General features: G+C 41.1%; 1 protein-coding gene across 4 annotated transcripts in view; it reads right to left on the minus strand.

The window, feature by feature from the left end:
• RBMS1 (RNA binding motif single stranded interacting protein 1) overlaps positions 1-26,597 on the minus strand; it is a 148,601-nt gene that overhangs the window by 73,354 nt on the left and 48,650 nt on the right. The window contains exon 1 of one of the 4 annotated variants that reach the window (XM_039555495.1): positions 22,363-22,618. The exons of the other annotated variants lie outside the window; for them this stretch is intronic. Coding sequence (XP_039411429.1) covers positions 22,363-22,425 — 63 coding nt within the window. The 5' untranslated portion in view covers positions 22,426-22,618. Of the gene's footprint in view, positions 1-22,362; positions 22,619-26,597 lie in introns of those variants that run through there. 4 annotated transcript variants of the gene reach the window in all.

Raw genomic sequence — 26,597 nt, forward strand, 5'->3', positions numbered from 1 at the left:
TTAGCAATCGTTCTTTTTACATAGCAGTTTCCTTCCTCTCATCTTCAACAAACATCTAAGCAAAAAAGGCCAGTGACAGAATAATCAGCCCATCTGCTCTATGATCTCCCCACCCCATTCTAGAGCCAGCTGTGAGGAGCTCCCAACACTCCTGCCTGATCTCTAAGGGACCTTCCCTCCAGCCCTCCGCAGCCCCACCACAGAAAAGGGAAAACCACAGGTACTTATCCGGAAAATGAAAAGCTCAGTGACTGAACAGTCCCCATGAAGTGCCTTAAAACAAGGAGAGTTGTCTGCCTGTGTTTTCTTCTCAATATAAACCCAAGTGGGAATAATCGCAAGTACTGAAAACCAGCTGGAGAATATACTCATTTTATATGAGCCATTCCTGTCTTTCTTACATACCATTCTATGCCTAAGGACTGCAAATGAGTCAGAGCAGGATTTTGTCTACCAAGGAAGAGGAGAATCTCTTTGCTGTCAACTGAAAAAAAAGACACCAAACCAAAATGGAATAACCCCAAGAAATTCCATCGACCTGAGAGATACTGATCCCTGCTGCCTTCAGACTACAGAAGTCCAACAGAACTTCAACGAGCAGAAGGCAACTTGGACAATGACTGTCCCAAAGCAGAGTATGATCACTACAGTAGCAATCCATTTAAGTCTCTTTGTGCAATAAAAGCATGCATATGAAGTTATACAACATACTAGCATTTAATTATGAGTTTAATCACTCAGCTAAAATTCCTAATGGGAAAAGTACCACGACTTTTAACAACAGAGTTAGTTCTCATACATCAAACTCTAAATTCAAACCATAAATTGCAGCATACAATAACTATCAGATTTAGCCAGAACTGCTACTTGGATCATCTCATAGTATCAAAATCTCATCAGTAGTGTTTCCCTAGCTTTGTTCAGGTGACTATGCTACAAGCACCTGCTTACCCTGCCTGGCTTTGCCTAACCTCACTGATTTTGAAAGCAGCACCTTCAATAACTGGCATTGATATAAAAATTACCATACGTTTTTGGATATGTGCAACAGTGAGAAAAAGTATTAAATCTGGATTTATTTTTTGTTAAAGTGGGGGTTGCTTGTTTAATTTATTTATTAATCTACCTAACACTTTAGGTTAGAGAGAGCTTTACATGTACGATGAAAGCAAGGGCTCAGGAGAACAGAAGATGCCATACCTAGTGAAGCAAGACACTGCAACACTTTGTGCACAGCTTAGGAAACAGAAGTCATTTGGAATTAAATTATGTCCCTAGCAGAAAGAGCAACTCCGAGTGTTTAACAGAAATGAGTGTTCATGGATGAAAACAGTCAATTTATTGCCTTTCTTTAAATAAGGAAACATTAAACCTTGATCACTTATTCTAAGCCAGCGAAGTAACGGCTGCAGCGGAGATGCCATTTTGAGTGTCCTGCACTATTCTGTTTCATGTTTTTCCTCATCATGTCTGAAACATTATGGCAAGCAAAACTGAATTTCTGGAGGCCTCTCCAAGTTCAATTCTCAGTGGACATGAGTCAACTAGTAGAAACTGAAAGCTCTGCTGCTGCTTTACTCACATCTCCTGCCTTAGGGTAGGTTCTCCAACTGTTGTTCTTCAGTCTGTAAGTGCTTGTCACAGGAAGATTCAGCAACCAAATTAAGCAATTTCAGCATACCACCAGTATAAAGAGTATCTCAGAAGCTCCAGACTCCTATTGAAAATCTCCTCAGGTAGGAAAAACCCTGATACCTGCCTCCTTTTTCTCCTTTAAACCGCCAACCTTCACTTTTCTTTGCATGGATAAGATAAAAAATATGATTTCATAGTGACACTGTAAGAGTCGACAGGACTATTCCAGCAAGGGTTGGTTTCCTGCACAAGGCAGAAACTATGGATATCGTGTTTTGTGATCATACAGAGCTATTTGCATACCCAGGATCCAAGCCTATTGCATCTTCCTTTAGATGGTGATGACGGGTGTTAGTGCTTCAACCACATGGAGCAGAAACAACTACTGGGAAGATGCAGGACCTTGAGGATGGAGGCTGGCATCAGGCAAAGACTCTGCCTGTTACAAAACATCACAGGCAGCCCAGGAGCACCTGGAGATCCAGCCGTGTTTCTCCCAAAAAACTCTCTAAGTGTTCCCTATCTTGGTATGAAAGAACTGCGCCAAAAATACTACAGTTGGGATTACAGCAATGATGGACTGCAATAAATAGGATAAAAATTAAGTACTCAAGGAAAAAAATATATCACACTGACATATTCACTGAACTGAACTCTTGCCTTAATACATAAGTTTTAAGAAGAGTTTTGTAAGATAAAAATATAGGGTTGTATCTTTTTTCTTGGCTGTATGTTACAGCCAAGTCCTATGAAAACTATTTTTCTAAATACAGGTAACAGTCTTTTCCATACTAAAAGAAAACAAAAGGAAACAAAACCATAGGTGGATAATCATCGTGCATCTATGAAGATTATAATAATTTTTAAAAAATTATTTTCACTCTCATTTGTTTTTAGTTAATATTCTCTTTCTTCTTCATTGTGTTTTAACTATTTTGAACCAATTTGCCAGTAAGAAAAATGTTTCTGGTAAAATCCAGGGAAACAGTAATGTATTTTTTCTGAACCACTTAAAGAAGCCCTTCCTTGAAATAGAGAAATGCATGAATGAGTAGGTACTTCTCAGAGCTTCCTTTTTAAAAGCTCATGAAGAGTGGCTCTATCAGCAATGAAACAAGACAAAGTCTGGCATAAACCCCTAGTCATGGCTCAGATGCTCCTAACAATTTCACCTCTAGACTCTTCTGATTATAACTCAAGCTCTCTCCCCACTGAGCTATTTTGCGTCCTTTCCTCAGATCTTACAGTAAGTAACATAGCAGGACTGAACTTGTTCTCACCAGAAAGCAACAATTACTAAAACCAGAAAGTACCCAAGTTAACCATTCCAGCTTCTTACAAAATGTCATGTCTTCATATTTTTACAGGAAATTGAACCAATATTATTTAAACTACACTTATTAATGCAACAGCAATCTTCTGTTCCTAATGAAAGAAAGCTCAAAATCTATCTACATCCTTTCTATGAAGACACTTGAAAAAGCATGAGCATAATCCCAGCCACATTGAAGTATATGACAAAACCCACACTGATGCTTCTGAACAGATTTTTTTCTCCAAGAATAGGGTGTGGAGAATTTTTCATTGTTTTTACTTAAAAAAAAAAAAGCTTTCTGACTTGGAGTTGGCAGGTGAGATGGTAACAATAAAACAAGAAATGAGTGCAAGAAGCTGGTTCAGGTAGGTCTTCTAGAGTCTCAGTGATAAACGAAAATGCTTCAGTTCCCAAGAACTCACCTACTCCACTGACCTTATCCCCTGACATGGATTTTTAGGTGCTCCACTGACTGATTCCTCTAGTTCAGAGACAAATAAAAGGTGCAGAATACACAAACCTAGCCACACCACAGCACAAAAGCTACCCCAAAGGAGAGCAAGGGGAGTGATGAACTAGGCTACATCCTGTTCCTTTCCAGATGTAATGAACCCTCCCTTTCCCCTTCCACCTGCTCATCGTGAATCACAGCGTCCGTCTTCCCTCTCAGTTTTATACCTGGATTTCCTGGACTATCCCCCGAAACAATACCTTGGTACCTTGCCCTAGCCATGACAGAATTATTGACGCATATAAAGCAAAATATTTGAGTTTTAGTTTCTGAAAAATGAACAAGCTGCAGCAATCCAACAGCTAGGCCACATTAAAAGAATCTAAAGAAAAAGTCAAGATGCTGAAGTACCTGAAGAAAGAGAGCGTGGTACTAAGATCTACCAGACAGACAAAAAACACGTATGTGTTTTTGTGGTTAGCCCTTCACTGAGCAATAGACACAAAAGAATTCACTGCCAACTTCCTTCATGATTCTCGTACACACACAGGCCTATGTTCTTCACTGAAACCAGCCAAAGCTTTTGCCCAGGAGCCAGAAAGCACAGGGCACTGAATATCTAGACTATGTTGAAGTTTTTGTTCTAGCCTGAGGATTCAAATTATAATTAAAAGAAAACACATCCATTTTCAGAGAGGTGTAACTTGCATGCTAATAGTTTATGCAAGCACCCAAAAGGTAGCAAGTCCAACATGTGACGCTGAATCCAAATAATAAAAAATTCCTCCCTTGCATTACACATCTCTTGGTACATGTTAATAGCAGGGTATAAAATCCTACTATGTTCTCCACAACAGGAAACATTCAAGATATCCTTGGTAGGAGAAATGCTTCACCTGAAACAGCAATTAACTTAGAAACTCCTGGGTCATGCAGTAGTTCAGATTAGACCATAGATGGTCACATAAGAGCTTGCAAATCACATACAACTCACAAGCAGTTCAGTAGCAGCTCAGAGGACAGCACTCATGAAATCTAAGTAAAAAATTATTCAATAAGCTTTTCATAAGCATTAAGAGGTTCACAGTGGTCCTTTCTCATTGTATAAAGGGCTCTGCTTTAGCATTAATTACACAGGAAACTCCTACCTCACTACCTCCATTTAAAAACTCTTCAAATGTCAGCATACTAAAATCTGAAAATAAATAATATGTATTATCCTCTGACTGCACTTACAGTGTAATGGGAAGAAGTGGGACTTAAATATATGGAAAATGAGAGACATGGCTTTATCCTGGATATTTTTTGGCTCCCTTGTAGGAAAATACAAGAGAGTAGGTAACCATTTCTCAAAGTAAATCCCACAAAACTAAGCTCTGGTAGTGAGACTCCTGCACCACATAAGACAGTTACTTCTGTTCAGAGGACAGACTCTCATTAGAAGAATGGTAATCTCCCGCTCTACTGCTATTTGTTCAACTTTTCTGTCATTATCTGTTGTGAACTTTTACCCCCAGTGCCAACAAACAGGGCCATGGGGACAATATTCAATGCAATCAAAAACATGCTGCTTTCAAGAACTCCTATTTGTGATGTTTAAAATGCGTATATTTTTATGGGTGTAGGTAGTTACATTGTTAATTTCATAAAGCAGGAAATATGACATCTCTTAAATATTACGGATGCCATCCATCACTGTATTTTGGAGGTTAATCCTGCTAAGTCTGCACATTTCATAAAGCTGATTAAAAAGTAGCAGAGTATAGATACAGACACCTTGGCTTATTCAAGAACTGCCTGAGTATCTGTATTACAAAAACTAACAGTACAGAAAACAAACCAAAAAAATTATGTTAAGTATATTTGGCCAGTCTTTAGTTCTTTAAAATAATAGCGAAGGAATGCCTTTTTTTTGTAAAGTTTAAAACTCTGCATGGAAGTTTCTGAAGTATTATTTACTCGTCTTCCATATTGTGTTAGACTTTAGATACGTATTGTCTCTTACTTTAAAAGTGTCACAGATTTCATGATGGACACAGGAGAATTTTGCAGCTTTTTATTTCAGCTTTTTAAAAATGATTTTTACACTTCTTTTTAATTTCTTTTTTTATTATTTTCCAAACTCTTGGCTTTTCCACCAAAACCTACAGTGTCCCCATTCTGCTCATCTCACTATCCTATCCACCCTCCCTCCACAGACAGCAATTATAGGATAGAAATGGCACCACATTGAAGATGCATGTCAAAAGAAGCATCTGCTTTTCTGGCAAACTCCACACTGTTGGTGGCATTGGAAGTATTGCTATACTGTTTGTCACAGGGTTAGACCACAGATGGCTCTTTTGGCTGACATGGGATCTGCTATGTCATTTTCTGTTTATTCAAGTTAAATAAATTGAAGAACTTGAGCCCGACCGTGCATGAGGGAGTCAATTCCTATCAAAATCCCTTTGTCTAAAATTGCTGATTCCTTATGGGCAACATACTGCACCCAGCATAGCAGCAGCATTGTTACTGTGAATCCCTCTGTTCTGTTTTAAAGAAGATAATGGATGTTCTTCCTCCTAATGCCATTACACAACTATTTCATAGGTAGCCCAGTCTATTCCTGCTGCTTTTTGACAACATCAATGGAACAGTTGAGGCAGCTGGCTCTGGCCCTTTCTTCTGTGTTCCAAAATCCTAATTTCTCTGAGAGACCACACCACAGCCAACATCTCCAGTTGTCAGAAAGATGGCACATCAGACAAAAAAAGGGTAGAAAAAGCCAGTTCTGTAAGACTTCATCATCAAGACTGAATCTGGATGTCCCCATGAAAAGGCTCTTCAAGTGGCACAATTTATGTTTCAAAGTACAGATCACATTAGATATTTTATCCTTCCTACTCACTTTGCAAATGTTTTTCCTTTTCTAAGTGTCACCAGGCCTAACTAATGTAATCAGCAAAGAACAAGCCAGTGTAGATACACTGCCTGAGTGCAACACAAAGGTTACTGTAATTCTGATACCAAGAAGGTCCAATTCTGCTGCTCAGCAGCTTGTTACATGCCTATGTCAAGTTACAGTTGAACCAACCTCAGTGAGAACAGCAGCATCTTGCATCACTTTCCATGAGAATAAACGATTCCTCCATGAGCTGAAGAACAGGAAATCATACTCGGACCATCACAGTCCTTCCTAGTTACTCCACTGCAATTGTTTCCATAGTCTTTCACAGTGTTTGCCATAGAAGTGAGGTCAGCATGACCTGTGCTGGACTGAAAGTTCCATTCATCTTTTTGCTACTCACTTCAGAAATTTCAAGAAGTGCCCTTACGGTTTTAATATTCTGCAATATGATAAAACGCAGCAGATACAACTCATTATAATCAATACATTGAAACAGGTCATGCACAGCATTGCTGGTAAAGGATTAAAGCAAGTCTCAGGTATAACTAGGAAAGCACATCCCGAATTCAAGAAATACTAACACTGTTAAATTCATCAGGATTTCATACCTCACTGCCTTTACATACTGCAGTCAAAAAGAAAGGAAGCACATTTCAGCAAAGATTGAAATGACTATCAACTAAATTTCAGCTAGGAGTTTGTGCTAATTTGTCGTAGTATTTTGACATTCAAGGAGTCCACGTTTGAGACTATGCTGCTGCAAGTGGTGCATGTATACACACACATTATATATATGTTATTTAAATATTATTATGTTTATATTTATTTTTATATAGATATGGTCTGACACTGAACTTGTAATTTGCTATGGGAGAGTGACCACATCTCCATAACTGTGATTCTTCTCCATGGCAAAACCACCAAAATGAACAGAAGCAGCCAAGTGTTATTAAATTAGTAATACAGTTCTAAAACAAGAGGAAGATCAGTAGAAACTTTTTAAACCATCAGACTCATTATGTAAGGAGTTGTCAGTTTTCTGCACTTGCACATATCAGCCTAGTTCCACCCTCACCCAGTGGTTCAGCATTCATTTGCACATGCTGAAAATCTACCCAGAAGCTTTATAAATTTCAACATTGTATAGAACTGACAGACCAGAAGACAGCAGTGTATAACGTTGGCAAAACTTCTCAACACAGGGCTTTTCTACAGAGCACCAGGGAGCAAACTGCTGGGTCTGCATGCTGCAACACGTACACCAACTTTGTTTGGATTGCAATGAGACTGCATGTAGCATGTATGAGACTGCAAATGACATTCCCAAAGTCCTCTAAATTACTCCCAACACTCTACGTGGTTTCCTAGAATAAAACGTAGAAGCTCAAATCTCATTAGAACAGAACTGGAGTTTAACTTCATTACTTCTGAAACATTTGCCTCCTGCATCATTTCCTATTTGGGAGGGGAGCGTGGCATCAGTACAGGCACCTGGCTGCAGTGCCTGCAGCGAGGGTCTGACACGGCAGCAAGACTTACCACAAATTTTCATTAATTCAACTGTATCAGTGCAGTTACACACACAGTGACATCTCCAGCACAGACAAGATCTTAATTGTGCTCTCATGGAAGGCAATGAACACTGCAGTGCTGTAAGCTTGCCTTATACCCAGCAAAAGTGACTTAAAGTAAAAGCTGAGAAAAAGCTGTGTGCAGGCAGTATCGAGAATAACTGTTCCCAAATTTTTGGGGCCAGTGGACACCATGCTACTTTTGACATTTCTCAGAGATGATCCTGAACCTTGAGACTGCCATACTAAAGCTCACTGCATGCAACCTTTTCAGTTCACTACAAATATTCACTACAGCAGAGCTGACATTAGAAGTCCATTTTCTCCAGATGTATGATGTAATACACAGTCACACACAGGATACCCTGTGCTCTTCAGGAAAAAAGGAGTGGTCTGTCATGCTCAGAACAATTTGTACAACTTTCTCCTATGTAGCACATAGAGATTTACACGCATGCACAGGCACCACGGGACAAATTACAATCAGTTTAGCCTGACAAAAGCAGCTATGTTTAGCTCTTGGGAAAGACGGAAACAAGAACAGCTCATCCAGCCAGTGAATGATTCAGACAGATACTTAACACCACCTTTCCTGCAGCTGATATTAATACAGAAAATGCTGGTAAGATGGTACAGACAACTCAAGATGTCCACAGTCGATCAGGTAACACTAGCAGCCAAAAGTGTAGCAACAGCACGAAATATACATAGTTTCTCTCATTTGTTACCCCTTTGCCCTTGAAAGTATGTGTGTGTGTGTGTGTGTGTGTTCAAGTATGCACACATAAAGCAGTTTTATGTACATTGTCCTAGATCTGCATACCCCATATATCCAAATCTTGAATTAAATCACAGGCTGTTTGAACATTGTGGATTAAAACATTATCACCTAATTTTTCTTTCTTCTGCGAGCCTTTATGAGCTGCTATCTTGAAACAATCTGCTAGAAAGAATACTAGGAAAATGTTGACATTTGGACAATTTTATCCTGGAAAAGACAAAAAAGTAGTAATTTTTGCGTTTAGATATTTCCAAAATCCTAACCTGCAGCTGTAGCTTGGTTTAGCTGCCTAGAAGTTAGAGGGAAGCACTTTCTTCTCACATTTCCCATCAGTACATCTTTTGCATCTCACAGTACCCAGTGGCTATGCCCTCCAACACATTTTTCTGTCTCCCAACAGACAATTTTTATGTACAAGAGTAAAAAAAGGAGAATTGCTTCATTTCTTTAAGGAGAATTTTAGATGTTACAGTAATACACAAATTGCTTGCTTCATTACCAGAATGCTTAATGGAGCGATCACTTTTTCAGCATAATTTCAGGGAACTGGGACTAGGAAACTCCAGAACACAATGCTTAGTATAGTAAAAATACTATTTAATGCTATTCAACCTGGATCAAGCAGGGCTTGTTAGCATTTGTTCAGCATCAGTCTCAACAGATCCAGGCTATTTCTTGCAAAACCATTCTGTTGTTTAATGAAAGCCAGTTTGGGCAGCATGTCTACATCCGTGGCCTAGAGAAGCTGATTTTAAGTCTCTTTAAAGCACAAAGTTGCTGAACACTCATTTAAGACAATCTGTGAGTGAACTCTTTTGAATTTTAAGCTCTAGCAAATAGGAGCATGACACATTTAAATTAGAACTAGTAGCAGTAGTAAGAGAATCTGACCAATTAGTAAATCTAATCTTCTTTATGCAAACTTATGAAAAACGTAAATATTTTCCTAAATGCAAGTGATCAAGGGCACACAGATGAGAAGCAGTTCTTTCATACATTAAGGCAATTCACTACAATACTGTGAACACAACAAATCTGGGGACTTGATGAAACATAGCAAAGAGTTTGCTAAAATCAGCACAGCAAAATCCAGCACATAAGCCTACTTTTGTAGATAGCAGTCTGCTTCTCCTTACAAATCAGGAAACCAGTATTCCTTCAGTAGGATGAAATTCTCCAAGTTGTAAAGGTAGGCCTTTAATCAAAATTGAACATTCATCCACAAAAACAAGAGCAAGGTTTCCAAGGGCAGGGCAGCTTCTGGTGGAGCTCTCCAGTAGATGTCTAGCTGCACATTAGGAATGATTTGTCTGCACTGACTTTTGATGGCCTGAACATAGCACCAAGTCAACCAAAAACAGCGTGGAAAGCTGAAATCTTTCAAACATTACTGATCAGATGTTTTAACATGGAAATTCAACTCCTGATAAAGTTGTCAAGTAGAAACAGCACTTTCTGAGATATCTAGGATGTGCAGATAGTGAAGAGGAAAACGGCGGTATCGGGAAGTCAAAAAGCTTTAAGACGGGTGGTAAGATCTGCTGGTCTGATAAAATGGCTTTGGTGCAGTACCAAATAAAGAACAAAGATGGCTTTGCTGGTCCTGCTGGCAGCTCAGCTTTCAAGCCAACCTTTCCCTCAGTTTGGCTGAAAAGATCCAAATGCAACGGAGGCAACTGTGGACCCACAAATCAAGATAACAGTTCAAGAGATAGCTTAGGCTGGCATTACTCCAAAAAGCAGCATCCTTGCCCCTATGGCTGCTCACTTTCCCTCCTGGTGTCTCCCCCTTGCTCATCAAAAGAACAAGGCGAATAAAAAACCAAAAAAAATTTTAAAAAGGAAGTTCAGACTGCTTCATTTACCAATGGTGCAGACTCATGAAAGTGGTAACAAAACAGCATTAGGCTGTCAAACAATCTGGAACTAAACCAATGCTGGTTTTTCATACACAAAGCAAGACAACTGCAGCAAAAACACGTGGTACCTCTGGCTGAGTCTTACAGGTAAGAAAACAAGCGGCATTCACCAACCTGCCCACTAAAAGGAAGTGAAATCCTGTGTACGTAACACATGCAGCGATGCTGCTCTGGCCTTAGGGTCAGATTTTCCTTACAGCCTTATCTGAAACAAACCCAAGTCAGTCTTTTCTCATTCTTTAAAGGATAATGTTTTGGTAGATGCTTATCACCTATTAGATCCAATACTTTCTGACTGCTGACTTTTTACAAATGACAATCTTGTCCAAAATCCTTGTGCATGCAATTAAAAAAAACCCCATGTTACAACTTTATTTATCATTTCCGGTTCTTCTTGATAGCTGTAATTTAAATTGAATCATACAAACAGAAGAGCTGTTCTAAGTCACTTCCAGAGCCCTCATCAATTTTCCTCACATATTGCCTTCTAATTTAAAAATTCACTCTTGGTTTGAACCAAGAGACAATTTTTATTTTTCTTTTGTAAACTACTGTTTTAACTCATGCAGCTACTTTTTAACTCAAATTTTGAATTCTGACAGAAAAGTGATTTTAAGTGGTTAAGAACATCATTCAGATGTCTGAACGTCAAGCACACAATATGACATATTTTAAAATGTTCGTAACTTCACAGTGTATTAAAATGAACAATTCCTTTCACACCCAGAAAGTTAGTTCTGAAGTTCAGTTACAAAGATTTAGCAGCTGTATGCTAAGAAGATGCAGGATGCCATTCCTTGCTGCATCCAAATAGCTGCTGGGGTGAATGTCTGACTGCACAATGAATCATTGTCAACTCTGAAATGAAAAAACACAAGAATTAGATAACACCTAGGAAAGCTTCCAGATGTAGTACTAATACAACATTAATAATATACGAGAAATTCAACTGCCAAGCAGAACTGGTCATGGCAGTGCAGGTAAGAGTCTGACTCAGACATGTGAGCAGCTACAGCTACAATCAGAGATGATCCAAGGAGCGCTCACAGCAGCCACAAAGTGTTAGGAAGCCCCTGCAGTCAGCAGGCCATACATCAGCACAGTTGGCACAACAGCTGCAGCACCTGCGGGAGACAGCCTCCACCTCTGGGTGGTGAAGGGTCACATGGCTTGAACCATGTCTGGCTTTATATACAGATAGAGATGACAAACACTAGTCAGGAATAAACCGGTTCATTTGGGCACAGAGCCCAACTCATCCAATTTCAATAGTCATGTTCTCGTCCTTGGTACAAGAATTCAGCTGAGGAATCATACCTCTGAATGCACCAGAAAGTTATAGATGAAGGAAATACTTCTAATAAGTACATTTGGAATCAATAATTAACTTTAAAACACTGCAGTGAAAGGAAATCTGCCCAGCCAATGGCTAACATTTTAAGATAAATTAATCATTTGCCCCTGCTTACTGCACAACCCCAGTGTTTAGCAACCGCTTTCAGTTTTGTCTTACACTGTGGACAGTTTCAAGGAATCAAATTTTTAATAAGTACATTCAGCTGCACTTTTCTTAGTGGCAATTCTACCTTTGCAGCTTATCCATCTGCACAACAGTTGGATGTTTAACACTAATAATCTTGTACACCAGCATTGGTTCACTATAAAAGTTACCGTAAATTGAAGTGGAACGACCATGTACTGCATTTCCTTAAAAACAAACAAACATCTGAATTTTGAATTTATGCCATTAAATTGGATTTCAAAATTTAAACAGGACAACGGAATACTCCAATAAGGACTTCCCAGTCTAAAAAAAAAAAAAGGAAAAAAAATAAAGGAGAAAAAACCCCCAAACCCTGAGGAAGTTCATTTCATAGGAAAGACAAGGCCATAAAACCACTAAAGATAACTAGATTAAATTTCTGTATAATCTAAGCCACTGAACTTCACGGAGTTATTCCTGTTCTCAGTAATATTTCATGGTTGACTGCCTTTCTGCCCAACAAACATCTGCTTAGAAATAAACTTAGCTATTGCTAACAGTAAACCAACTTCTACTCTTTTCAAAACCCAGAGTTCTACGTAGTTTCAACAGTCCAGTTTCTTGCCAAAATGAACTTTGCCATTGTTACTAATCTGGAAATATCAATAATAGTATTTAGATGAATGTTCTCATAGACCATAAAGAAACTACTTATAGAGTACATGGCAGGCAGAATTTGAACACAGTTTTATCATTCCAAATAATCTGCTCCATCCTGAACTTCAGGGGACAGACAAACACAGACATCTATATAGGTATGTGTGCATGTGTAAATATTTTTTTTCCCAAGATATTTAGTCCTAATTGCTGAAGTATTTGAACCACTTGCAGATGTTAGTACATTTCAATGCAAAATCTGAGATGTAGGAAATGAATATTAACAAGTACCTTTTGAAGGGTCAAACCTTAACAATTCATTCAAGATTATCCAAAATATCAGTGATGGGACCATTTTGAACTTCAGGTCACCATCTTAATCCCTATGAATAACCTTTATAGGTGTGGCTGACCTGAGATTTCTATTATTACCCAGGACAATGACCCAACACAGCACTTATTTCAGGAAATGAAGAAGGTGGAGATAGATTCAGTCATTTTGAAAGAAGGTCAACAGAGAAGTGTCACACCAAAATAATGTCTTTTGATAGAAGGATAAGACACACAGATAGCTAGATGCTTCTTTACATCATCTAATATACTGGAATACAAAACCATACATTTAATAATACCAAAACAATAAAGTTGCAAAGAAACATTAAACGAGAAAGCACAAAATTGTCAAGAGCTTTGGAGCAGGGAATTCCCAACAACTTACTGGAATACATAAAGAATGGTTACATGAAAAGCCAGAGTGCCTTTTATAATGACTAAGCCAGTCTACAGCCCTTAGTGCCTTCTGAGACCATGACACTCCACACCTGACAGATCTAAGAACAGTATGTTTGCCGGCAATCTGACAAAGTCTGCTTCCAAAGTTAACATGATTTTGTCATTGCAGCAATTAAAATATCGACCTAATGCTGCAACAATGACTTCCTTAACCATTTCCATCTCACATTAGCCTCCACAGCATTGTAGAACATTGTAACTGGGAATGGAGGCAGCAATTAGAGCACTTCAAAAAACTAAAAAACCCTTGCATTTTTCTACAGTGTGCCCTATGTATCACTAGCACCTTTAACCAGCTGAAATTCTATGTAGTGAATTACCTCTTTGTATTCTTCACCATTAAAATTACTGAAGCTTTCAAATGTACTCTATAGCTCCTCAGTATTGCAGGATACTACTGGCTGTCTCAGCTCAAAAATTGTCCCCAGTTCTGGAATATTTACACATATATGTGTGTACTGGAAGCATTGTTGCTCTAAGACAATAAAGAAATGTTGTAATTTATATTTTTGTTTAAGTGAAACACTTTTTCAAAAACCCAGTTTTGATGTGTTTCTCACAAGTAGCATTCAGAGATATATCTCCTCAATGCTGAATAAAAGCCAAAAAATGCCCGTTTCAAAGGTTAGTTGCTAAGCAATTGCATTTAATACCTATCTCAAATGGTTTTTCCAAATTACGCAGAAGTAGTTTAAAATAAGCACAAGTACTATCATAATGAGGATCATGCAAGCCAAATAGATTGGGTGGAATAATATTAAAGCAATTTAAACACCATTTGATTCTGCTGAATGTGAGTTTAACACCAACCCCACAATATACCAGCTATTCAGCTCAGGTTTCTCATTGGGGAAATTCAGAAGCCTTCTGGTTCTCTGTCTCAATAAGCACTTATTGATGTCAGCAGTCTCACCCCATGCAGTGGCACCACTGGCTATGGAAATACGCACTGGCATAAGCAAGAGTCTTAAAATTCAGACCCACAATTTTAGAACTCTTCTTGAACTCGTCTGGAAGACAGACCACTAAACACTTCAAAGAATCTTGTCTGCTGATGGTTGCTTTCATAGCGGACAGAAATCCGTGGAACTGTGTGCCAGCTCTACCAGAGCCCAGGTTTACCCAGTGTGGCTGCAGCTTTCCTGGGCTTGCAGGAGGCACATCCCTGGCCCGAGCATGGCCACCCTGTCCCTCCTCTCCACAGCACAGCCACAGTGGGCAGAGTTAACACAGAGCTGTACTGTATGTTACTTCTACACTACAAGCTTCAAAGAGTTTCATGCTGTAATAGGTTATTTAAAACCTTAGCTAAGTGATTTGCTAAACTAAGCCAGAACAACACACATGCATGGAGCAATACAAGCAGTTCCAAATGGGTCACCCTGGTCATGCTCAAAGGTGGGCACACAGGTGACATGCAGCTGCCAGTCACCTGCAGCAGCTCGAGTGACAGGGTCTCCCCCATTCCCACAGTAGCCCACCAAAATATCTGTTGCACAACTGTTTAAAACATTATTGGCAAATTATACACATAGGCAGAAGGGAAAGAAAAACATCACAAGACTTGAAATTCCTTCATAGCATGAGATCTCCTTTGCAACACACCAACCATCTCTTCAGTGCTCAGCTGAAGAGCACTCCAAAGCCTGGGCAGGCAGCATTGCACCTGGGGATGCCCAAGAGACATCACTGCTTCCAAAGCAGGAAAAAACAACCTACGGTCTGGTGAAAGAAGGCTGAGTGAAAGAGGCATCACCAACTTACAAAATAAAAAGCAGTATCTTCCTCTTACCCTTTAAGTGGGTTAAGTACAAATAAAATATGGAACCTTAAATCAGAGTCTCTTCTCCAAACTCAAGGTGAAAGTGTTGGACAATAACCAGTCTCCCTGAGAAAACTGAGGTCGTATGCCTCATGCCTGCATACAAGGTAGAGGAAACTTCCAGGTCCTGTAGCACTAATTTATTTGGGGTTTTTTTCATTTCTTTGTTTTAAGAATTCTGTATTTTTATTTGTGGACACATTAACAAGGATCTGCATTTGATTTTACCCTTGCCTGCCTGGTGTTTGGAGTGATTTTGGACTGTTGCAGTGGCACAAGCACAACCTGATAAAGTTTCTGTGGGTCAAGTAAACCTTAAAGCAGGATTGTGAATCACCTCAAAGTAGCCAAGCACCTGTGAACACTGCTTCAGATTTTCACAGATAACTGGATACTCCTTCACCAAGTTGCAGCAGCCTTCCTGGGAGCTGGTAACACCAAAGGCATGAGAAGTGCCCTACAGTGACTAATAATCCTGGGAAAAGCTCCCTTGTAACGCTCATCCAAACTCACACCTGAATCCTTAGATTTCGCTCCTCAAGCACAGCAAAAATGGAAGCGCCATACACACACCTGGAATATCCTAAAGGACTGGATTCTAACACTGTTATGCTGTAGTACCCAAAAGACAGAATATATGAGCTGTAGTTAACCTAAGGACTCATGTTTCCACTTTACTGAACAAAGCACCATATGGTCAAGGAGATTCGGATATAAAAGGGCAGAAAACAATAGAAGGTAAGAAAAGAAATAAATCCCCACCTAAGCAGAGAAAAACCCACACAATCAGGTGTGAAAGTGCCATTGCCAATAACAGACACCATCAAGAGACAGAATCAACGGTGAAATAAAGTTACATATATTTAGTTGCCCTAAAGAAGCATTTCCTTTCTCAAGCAGGTAAGCATCAGACTAGACTAAGTTTGATGCTCGTCTTGCCCTGGTGTTTCTGCTGTTCTTAACAGAGGAAAATGAAGCCCAAATGAAGGTCCCCAGAACAATGTGTTGTTTGTTTCCACTGCAACCTCACAAAGTTCTACAATTCTATCAAATAAGTAAATTCTAAATACCCGCTCTATTTGACACATCATTGTTCTACAGCAGAATACTTTAAACAAATAAGACACACACCAGTGATTTCCTAAACAATTATAGTTAAGCATACAACATGGCTTTTATGAGGATACATGAACAAAAAGGTATTATTATAAATTATATTATTATATATTTGTACATTTTTGTAATTGCCAGCTTTTTTTTTTGCAACAGGCCCTAGAGCTGATACATCCTTATACTACATCATAAATTCAAAAAAAGACATTTTTTAAATGTTGCAACTATATTTTTGTTTTGAAGAGCTTGTAAGACTTCAAAATACTTACTAGATATTTTTAAGCCAATGCATCTTAGTGCACAGGTTAAGTCTTGAAATTGGTATAGAGTTTTACTGTTAAAAATCAATTTACATTAACAGTAATAAAAGTTACTAAGTTTAAACTCCTAGAAATAAACTAACTCAAACTGCCACAAATCTAGTTATCTTGAATTTGTTTAAAGCAATCTCTCACCAGCATTCAATTACTTCAGCTGCAGTTTAAAACTACGTTGTGAGTCAATGCACACAGCTGCAACTACACTGCCTTAACTGCAGTCTCTTGAGGGAAACAGCTAAAGCTGTGCTAATCACGGTAACCAGCCCTTACAGCACATGATTTTTTTGTTGTGTGTATGTTTCCTAAGTTGCTGGGTTAGGAGGCTTGTGCTTATCCAGCCCATGGTTCCTCTCCTCGTTTCTCCTCTATTTCTAACTTATCCCTTCCCTTTCCTGTTGCATCAGGAAGCTGCAAATACAGTGGCTTCTGCAGGGCTGTTATAATTACCACAGTACACTGCAATTCTGAAACGTATGCAAAATAACTCACAATTACTTCAACACAGCTCGAGAACTTTCAAATGTGCTTCTGTTGGCTTTCTAGAAAACTTCTGACCAACACTTCTTCCAAGATCAAAACCTCTCCATGCACCTCTTCACTAGGACTACAGATTTATAAGCCTTCACACTGTCTCCCAAGTAAGGTGTTTTAAAACAACTGGTTGTAGAAAAGGAGAAAAGCATTCATAAGAAGCTGGAAACAGATCCACGAGGGAAAACCGCTAGGGGTTCCTAGTCTCCGTTGACTTCTTTTGTCACATGCCATCTTGTGCAACCACAACTTTAAAAGGGGGGAAAAAATGCAGACCAAAAGAGATATAATGTCAAATGATCATTATTTTTATTTACTTGGTTGCAGCACTGTGCAGATGTTTTAGGAGCCATCTCAAGCTCTCAGGAAAGGATTTTCCCCTCCCTTCCTTCCTTCCCCTCTCCTCCCTGCCAGCAGTTACAGTTTAAAGGATCTAACCCTTCTGAAATGTGTTAACTCAAGCAATTTTTTTAACAGTTGGAAGTTTCAGGGGAAAAAAATGAACCCAAAACAAAACAGCAGATGTTCAATACACAGACTTCTATCTTCCCTTCCATGTGAAACTAAACGGCAAAGACACATACTTTAAACAATAACATTTCCAAAGACATAAAAATATATGGTTCACCCTGTTAGAAATACTAAACAAAAACTTCAAATTGCCAAATACTGATAAGACAATCATATCACTTTTTGCAATCTGTAACATCATGCCTGAACAAGATGTTTCCTTTTATTTCTTTCATTCACGTTTTGGTGCAAGTATAGAAACCCACTCACTGAGTAGTCTTGCTCCCTTGAGAATAAAGCAGAACTTCATAAACAATCTTATAGATGGACTTTAAAAATTAGTTGGTACTTAATGCAGGAGTTCGGCTTTGTGAAACCCAGGCAGACCGTTTAACATTGTATACAATGTAAAGGGAAATAGTCTGTCACCTCAAGACAGTGATACAAAATTACAATTCTTATAGTTCTGAGAGAAAGAAACAAAAAGAAACTAAGCCCATTTATTTCTGTAACCAAAGATGTCTGTTCAATCTTAGGCACCTCAGCCTCCCCCTGCCGCAGCATCACCCATCCACGCAGGAGGTGTCGTGTCAAATCCCTCTGGGCACAGACTGCTCCATGGAGCTGCATGTTTTGGGTTATGACCATGCCCAGGTCTTGCAAGTTTAATGAGGTTCCTTCTCACACACACAGACACCACACACAGCGCCAACTGGGAAGTAATAAAGTAGGATTACAGGTGTAGCTTCTTGATAGGTTAAACCTATAGATAGAGTGAAGGGCTAATCTACATTTTTAACCTGAGATTGGCAAAAACTTTATTCATTTAACCATCATTAGAAACCCACCTTAACCTTCAATTTTTAAAAAACCCAACCTTCGACACAACACTTGATATTAACAGAGCTGCATGAAAAGATTGATCAAAAGCTTTGTCTGTCTCTCCATACACAGGCCAAACATCAAATCAGTGTTAAATTCCTCACATGCAGCTACACCCAGTTAATCTTCTTGAAAGCATGAAACTATGTAAATCTCCTTATGCTGTCGAGATAAACATTACACTCATCAAAATGTAACAAGAACCACTGTTACTGGGCAAAGTTGTTAAAAGGCATAGACACCGGGCTGAGCACCCAGGCTGTGCTGGTAGGACCCTGCACTCACCTCCTTCCCAGGCCTCCAGAGCTGCTTCTGGCTTCCTCTTCGAGAAACCTGAGAGCAGAGGAACCTCCCTGCACAAAGTGATTTAAAATCCCTAATCAAATAGCTGGAGTAGCTCTGTAGATTCAAGGAGCAGATGGCAGGAGAAAGCCTAATTTTCCATTTACGATAATTTTACAGAGTGTAGAAATATTTACTTCAGAGGAGCGCCTCCCAATTTACATGAGAATAACAAAAGTGGGAGGAGGGACAGAGAATCATCTTGTTCTCAACAAACCAAGAGCTAAAAAAGCCTGTATTAAGCAGTAGAGTGTATGTCATTTTGTTTCCTTTTCATTACGGATGCACACATGTGCATTCTTTGCACAGCTCAAGTAACCTTGATAGTAAAAATATTAGCTTACACCTACCTTTTTCAGACAGGATGTATGGCTATGAGCGTTGTGATAGGTTATTACTGCAGATACTGTGTAGCTTTCATTCTTTAACAAGACCTACATCTGCATTTCATATTATTTCTCAGATGAGCTGTCACTCATTTAAGCAACATCTCAATTTTAAGCCTGGTAGGAGTATTTTTAATATGCCTGTCTGCCCATAACGCAGGAAATCCTTTTGAGCAGAGACCACATTTTAGTATTCTTATAAGTACTCTGAAAGAGACAAGATGATCAGGCGCCACCGAATCAAATCTGACCTGAAATTGAGAATGCTGACTGGCTCCTACATGCCTGAGTTGCACGTAGATAGAGTGTAGATACAACAGGTAACAAACATAATACTATTAGCACAGATTTGTTTATAAAACAAAACGTAGTTATTTGGGAAAACAAAAAGAGAGTATGGGTAAAGATCTGAACCTACTCTACCTATATGGCATTTTGTGAATGTTTGAAATTAAGGTAGAAAACCACATTATAATACAATGCCTTAAAAATAAATCATGAGAGTGTCACCTTGCCTTTTTTCAGTTAATCACTCATTTTTTCAACTTACAGAGTCTGCTATAGACTCTTAAAAATGAAACAGGATAGTATTAAACATGAACTGTTCTTTTATTATTCTCGTACGTATGAAAATAGCAACACACACATATAAGCTACTCAAAATATTTTAATTTCTCTTTTAAGTTACTTAAAATTTTTTCAGCTTCACATACCACACACTGTTAGCATAGGAAATCCAGTTACTCATTTGAGGGACATTAGCTGACAACTTTTCCTGCACTAACAGTCACTAGGGTCTCAGGCTAAAGCACAGCTACAATGCAATTGTCTGAATATGGGTTACACCGAGCATACAGAGACTTAATCTGAACTTTTCTTAATTACCAAGGGTTGAAAAATTAGGCTTGCAGTGCTCTTCAGCACTGTTTGACATCAGCTCACCCCTGCAGGTGAAGGCTGAGTGAAAGGGAGATCAGAAAGCCAATCGTTAATCGACATTAGTCTACATGAATGAAGTTAATAGGAGTTTTCCATGGACTTAACTGGAGAAAAGCACAGATCCTGGCTCCTTATGTAGGAAGTGTTTGAGCAGAGAATAGCTACACACTAACAAAAGAAACCTTTGGTACCCAGGGTCTTAAGCCCACATAATACCCCTGTATTCATTTCTTTCTCTCCCTATTGGGAAAAAAGGGTCTGTTTGTTTTTCTGATTCAGTCGGCCCTTTTAGCTCTTTGAATCTAAGGAGTGCACTGTGAAAAGAAGAGCATCTTATCAGCCTGCTCCAGACCAGCAGGCAAACTCACATCCGCACACAAAACACAGCCCTGCCAGCACGAGGCCTGGCCCCGTTGCCCTCGGCTCCTGCCAACACCCCGCCCCGCACCCGACACACTGCACAGCCACCCAAGGGGCCTTCCTTGATTAATGGTCCTCGCAGGGAGAGCACGAAATAGTATCGGATGAACTGCTTCATTTATAAAGTATGCAGGAGCACCAAACGATGATCGGCATGGGCGTATCCAGGACATTTATTAACAATAAACCAAAACCAGCACACACAATAAGCATGTTTTGTTACGTATGGACTTGAACATTTTGAGTACAAGATGCAAAGATAACTCCATGCACTGCTGGGCAGCATCTGCAGAGCACTGCTGAGATAACACATCAGTGATTCTTATCAAAAAGATATTTCTATAAAATAACGGGGAGAAAGGAAATAGCAATTTTTTCTTAAGCTTTAAGAAAATATGAGAGCCTAACTTTCACTGTCATGCAGGTTAGCCACACAGATCATGTGTCATCCCAACAATGCACCAAGGGTTCAAAATTTCCAAGCCTATGTCCTCATTATTTATATGAAACCCTTCACTGTGTGCAGCAGTGATATCTGATTTCCTATTTCTACCCTTAATGCATTCTGACCCCGAGCAAAATAGAACAAACTTCCCCATTATTGCTGACTGAACCCGTCAAATTACTTGTTTCAGCTACTAAGTGCAGCAGACACGGAAGGATTTTTTTCTCACCTGGAAAGAAGCCTGCCATAGTATTTTTGGCATGCTTTGTCAAGCCGGGAGCTTGTCAGTGACCTCTACTCTATTTACCCTCTGGCACACACACAGAGCATGCTTTCCCACTAACTTAAAAAGTAAGTATTTTTCTTTTTTTATTTAATCAAAGAGTCAATGAAAAATAATACCCTAAGCAGTAAATAATGTAAGGTTAATACCAACATTGCGTCTTGTGTGTATAAAAATGCAGCCAAAGACAAACGGTCCAGCAAGGTTGTAACACAACTATTTCAAATATTTTATTTCCAGCAACTAAACAAACAAACAAAGAAATACCTCTTTCAGTACAGCTCCATAGATGCGAGTGTTCCGAGCTTATCAGAGCGATCTCTCTGCCCATAAAATGTCACAGGGTCCCCCTGTGCCCTCCCCGGGGAAAGCTGGGGCGCGCCCGAGGGGCGGCGGAGGTTTTCTGGAGGGTTATTTGAAAGAAAAAACGCGCCCAGATCCCCTCGCTTATTTTACGCCGAGTGAAAAACATCCAGCCCCAAGTTTCGCTGTTGCGATACCGGGTCCTTTCTAACATGTTGCCGAGCCCGCCGGGGCCGGCACCCGCCCGGCCCCAGCGGCCGCCCCGCACCGCCCCGCACGCCCCGCGAAGGTGACCCGGCGGCGGCCGCCCCGGCACTCGCCAAGGTCACGGCGCGGCTTTTACGAAAGGGTAAAAAAAAAAAACAAAACCAAACATAAAACAAAAAAAACCCCACCACCTAATTAAAAAGGAGAAGAGAGTTTCTTTCTGCAAATCCCAGCTCTCGAGAAGCGAGAAGGCTGCAAGCTGCAACTCAGGCCAGTCGCCACCCCTCTCCCCACTCCTCCCCAGCACCTCGGGGCTGCGGGGGGGAACGTGGGGGAGCCACAAATCCACACAACCCCTCCCTTACCTGCTTCCTATAGGGGGTCCGACTGCCGCCCGCCGCGCTGCTGTTGCTGCTGGGGAAGATCATCGCCCCGCCTGATCCCCCGCTCCCCCTCAGGATGGGGAGCAACTTTGGCGGCCGCCGGGCTGCGGCGCGGCGGGGCTGCAGGGCGCTCTCCGCCTCCGTGCCTTCTCCGCCGGCTGCGGCTCCTCGAACCCTCCGCTCGGCCCCCGCCCCGCCCGGCCCCGCTCCGCGCCGACCCTATCCCGCGGCGGCCGCCCAGGCTGCCATCCACGGGCCCCCGCTGACCGCCGCCGGCTGCCCCAGCCCAGCCCGGCCCGGCCCCACCTCCCGCCGGCCTCAACCACCGCCCAGCAGAGGGAGGGAGCGGGCGGGGAAGCGCCGAGCCGCGGCGGGGAAGCGCGGAGCGGGCGCGGTGCTCGCGCCCCGCCCCGTCCTGCGCGGGGAGGGGGGCGCGGAGCGGGGCGCGGCGCCAGGGGAGGCGCGGAGCGGGGCGGCGGGCGCGGACTCCCCCGCGCCGCGCAATGGTTGCGCCTGAGAGGGGGGCGGCGGGCCCGCGTGCCGCGCATTCCGCCGCGGGGCGCGCCCGGCGGGGTCCCGACCCCCGAGCGGCTGGAGCGGGACATCCCGCGGCGCCCCGGCTGGAGCGGGGACGGCCGCGTTTGGTGCGCTCCCCAACTGCGGGGCTGACCGCTCCGAGGCGATAAACACTGCGGGCTTTAACTCTCTTAAGTTTTTCTTAACTAGGGATGAGGAGGGGGGAGGAACATCCGGTCACAGCCCTCTCCAGTGCCTCAAGGCAGCATTTGGGAAGCAAGGGGAAATTCTTAGTTTCTTCACGAAATTTAGGCCTAGGAAACGTTAGAGTTCTTAGGCTATAAGACTGGGACACGCAGAGACAAGGAGTTCCCAACTTCACTCGCTAGTAGTCTGCACTATTTACATTACTATATTTACATTACCCACTGATGTTGACAATCTAGTTTCTAAGAAAGTCCAGAGCTATAGCTCAGTCAGGCCACTGACTGATCAGTGACACTGCAGAAGAACTTCTGTCACAGACATGCATCATCAGGCACCTTTTGGTTTCTCTTCCTCTTTCTGACAATACAGTGGCCCCAACCCTGTACACCCCAACGTGTCCACAGGAAACAGCTGGGAAGAAACAGAAAATTGTCAGGTACTTCATTACTGTAAGGCCAAATAACATCTGACAATGCTAGTATTTACAAAACCACATTACCTTCAATTACTTCCCCAGAAATAATCTCTAAGTATTTTGGTATCCTAATATATTGCTACCACGGATCAGAGCCCATCTGAATAGAGTACAATAGGAAAGCAACAACACTTGGCAGAACTACATTCTGCATAACTTTCCTTTTTCTCCCTCTTTCAAGTCCTAAAATGGATCTCATTCAGTTTGGCCTTGATTTGATAACACAAGTTTAAGGTCTGCTAGTACTGGATGAAAAGCACTGCAGCCACATGGTGATCGCTGGCACTGGAAAACATTTGATGGAAATAAATTGTACTGACAGACTTTGTGTCAGATCAGGTACTGTCTGTCTGTACTAGCCTAACTTCACGCTGGGTCACGGAAGATTTGTATTCCCACTGCTGGCATGAAGGTAGCACATTAATGCTAGGATAAATTCAGATTCCCTGGTCTGGTTAAAGCCTCATGCCTGCTTTACAACAACATCAGTTGGCATCAATACTGAAAGAGCAACAGTTCAGCAACTGATTCTGGGTGAAACCTTTTTTTTTTTTTTTTTTCTCTGATCAGGTTAATTTTCTTCCAGATCATTTCCTTTGTTGGGTTCAGCATGTGGCTGTGCTGCTGCTTGTGCCAGCGTAATGGAGGAGGTAGCAGTGAGCAAAAATAGGCAGGGGCAACAGGGTGGATACTAGTGCTTGTTTTGGCAGCAGTATCAGATTATATTGGCTTAATACATTCATGTACCTGTGGCTTAATTTGACAGAAGTGTAGCTGTGTGCTCATGCCTTCCTGAGATGTACCTCACACAGCACTCAATCTGTGCTCTGGTCTTACTTATTTCAGCCCCTTGGTCACAGATGTCACAATCAGACTCAGTGCCGAAGCACCCTCTTAAAGCAGTACAAACTGCAACAGTGACAGGCTACTTCTCCTGCTCAGATCTCTATTCCCAACTGAAAAACAAGAAAAATATTTTCTGGACAGTGTTGCAGTCACTCCAAAGGGGTGACAAAGCTTATGTCTGCTCCACCTACGGGAGGGCTTTGTTAGCTGGAGATGCGTTTAGTGACCACACCTTCCCCTCGCAGGGAAAAGCTTTTCAAAAGCCATCAATCATCCCTTGCTTCCTTTCCTCTCCTCTTCCTGCCCCATCCCCCAGGGAAGAGGCTGGAGGGATGTAAACACTATATGCTCGATTGGGTCTCAGTCACTGTCATACCAGGGGAGGCTCTCAAGAATATTCCAAAGCAGTATCTGAAACGCTGCCGTCTTGCCCTCTCTGCTGTCTCATGTCCCAAGGCTTCCCGCGATTTGGACACGGTTTCCCTTTCTTAGATTCAGTATGTGGCCCGTTTCTCTCTCTTACCAGTACTTTCTTTCCTAACATATTAGGAAAACACGCAACAACGAATATAATCCTGTAGACATCTACTAGATCACAATCTAACAGTATCTGATTATTTATTTTTGTTAAGGAAAAACTCATTACAGAATTTTCTGGGAAGAAAACTTGATGTAATTTCCTAAGTGTTAATGTGCCTATCAACATTATTTGTTCTTTTTAAAAGGCTTGAGTACTCTGTCTCCATTTTTGTCTCAAACAGGGAAATAGCTGGCTTCCAATAGGTTAGACAAGGTTTTCAAGAATACAGAGCCAGACTCCTTACAGCAGTGTGTCTGGAGAGAAAGGGACAGCAAAGCTAAATCGAAACAAGAGAGTTTCTGACTGGACACCAGGACAGCCAGGCATTGCTCTGAGAGGTTGTGCACTCTCCATTCTTGAGCATTTTCAAGACCAGAATTCATACAGCCCAAAGCAACCTGACCTGATCTTTTTGCTGATGCTGCTTTGGGCTGGAGGTTGGACTAGAGATCCCCTGAGGTCCCTTCCAATCTGAACCTATGCTCATATGAAAAAGCTGCTTTGTTCTTACTCCAGAACATAGGCAAAATTATTTCTGTGTAAAACCCAGTATTTGAGATTATGTTGATAAGGCTCAAGATAATTGCCTGGACTTTTCAGTACTTGTGCAGTGATATATCGGTTCAAGTACTGTCAACAATTCTACATATTTTCTGAGATGCAAGAAGCATGCCTTGTTTGAAAAGAACAGTGTCAGTCTTACTGACTTAGCAATGCCAAAACTGAGATGCCTAATCTATAAAATATATACAAATATGATCATAAGAATAATATTTTCAAGTACTTTGTTATTAACTGCACGCAACAGGTGTGAACAGACTTGCAGGTAGCAAGGCATTTGCTGCTTGCAGTTACAAATGAGCAATTCATTTTGATCCTGAGGGAAAAAGGTGACCACAGGGTCTAAGAGTACCTCTATAAATCATTCAGAGCTTCTTTAAATTACCCAGAGTTGCTTATTCAGAAAAAAAAAGGATAACTTATGAGCACCTCTGGTGCATTTTGGAAATACAATGTAGCAATTTACATGTTCTGTTTTGTTTGCTTGCTTGTAGGTTTGCAGAGAGATGGTGTAAATACAGAAAGAAAGACTTGTCTGGAAACCTGGAGACAACTGAAAGTACTCAAGAATCTTTCCAGTAGACTGCAAAACTAAGTCATTATTTTAAAAACAGTTCTGCGCATTTAAGCTGCTACTTTACCATTTCTATTCTAAATCAAATTCATGGCTTCCTTTACTTATCTCAAAATTCAACCAAAGTAGCTATTTCCCCTCAGGGCATTTAGTGCCTCTGTAGGACAGATGGTCTCTCAGCCCTCGATCTGCTCTAAATGGGAAACTTACAGTCTATTGCAAACCCCTGTGAGTCCTGACTGGATCTCCTGAATTTCCTTACAACTCTGCTCTCCTGATCACTTCAGGGTCGTCTGAAGACCCACTACTGGAAAAGTGACTGTGGATACCTCATTTCCCCACCCTGAGGGTACCTACGAGATTTTCATCACAATGCTCTGTTCCCTGAGCATCCATCCTCTCATCACACCTGGTCATATCCAGAAAGACAGAAACCAGAGGAGGCAGAAAGCTGAGCC

Source organism: Corvus cornix, chromosome 7 (assembly GCF_000738735.6).
Source record: "Corvus cornix cornix isolate S_Up_H32 chromosome 7, ASM73873v5, whole genome shotgun sequence".
Classification (NCBI taxonomy): Eukaryota; Metazoa; Chordata; class Aves; order Passeriformes; family Corvidae; genus Corvus; species Corvus cornix.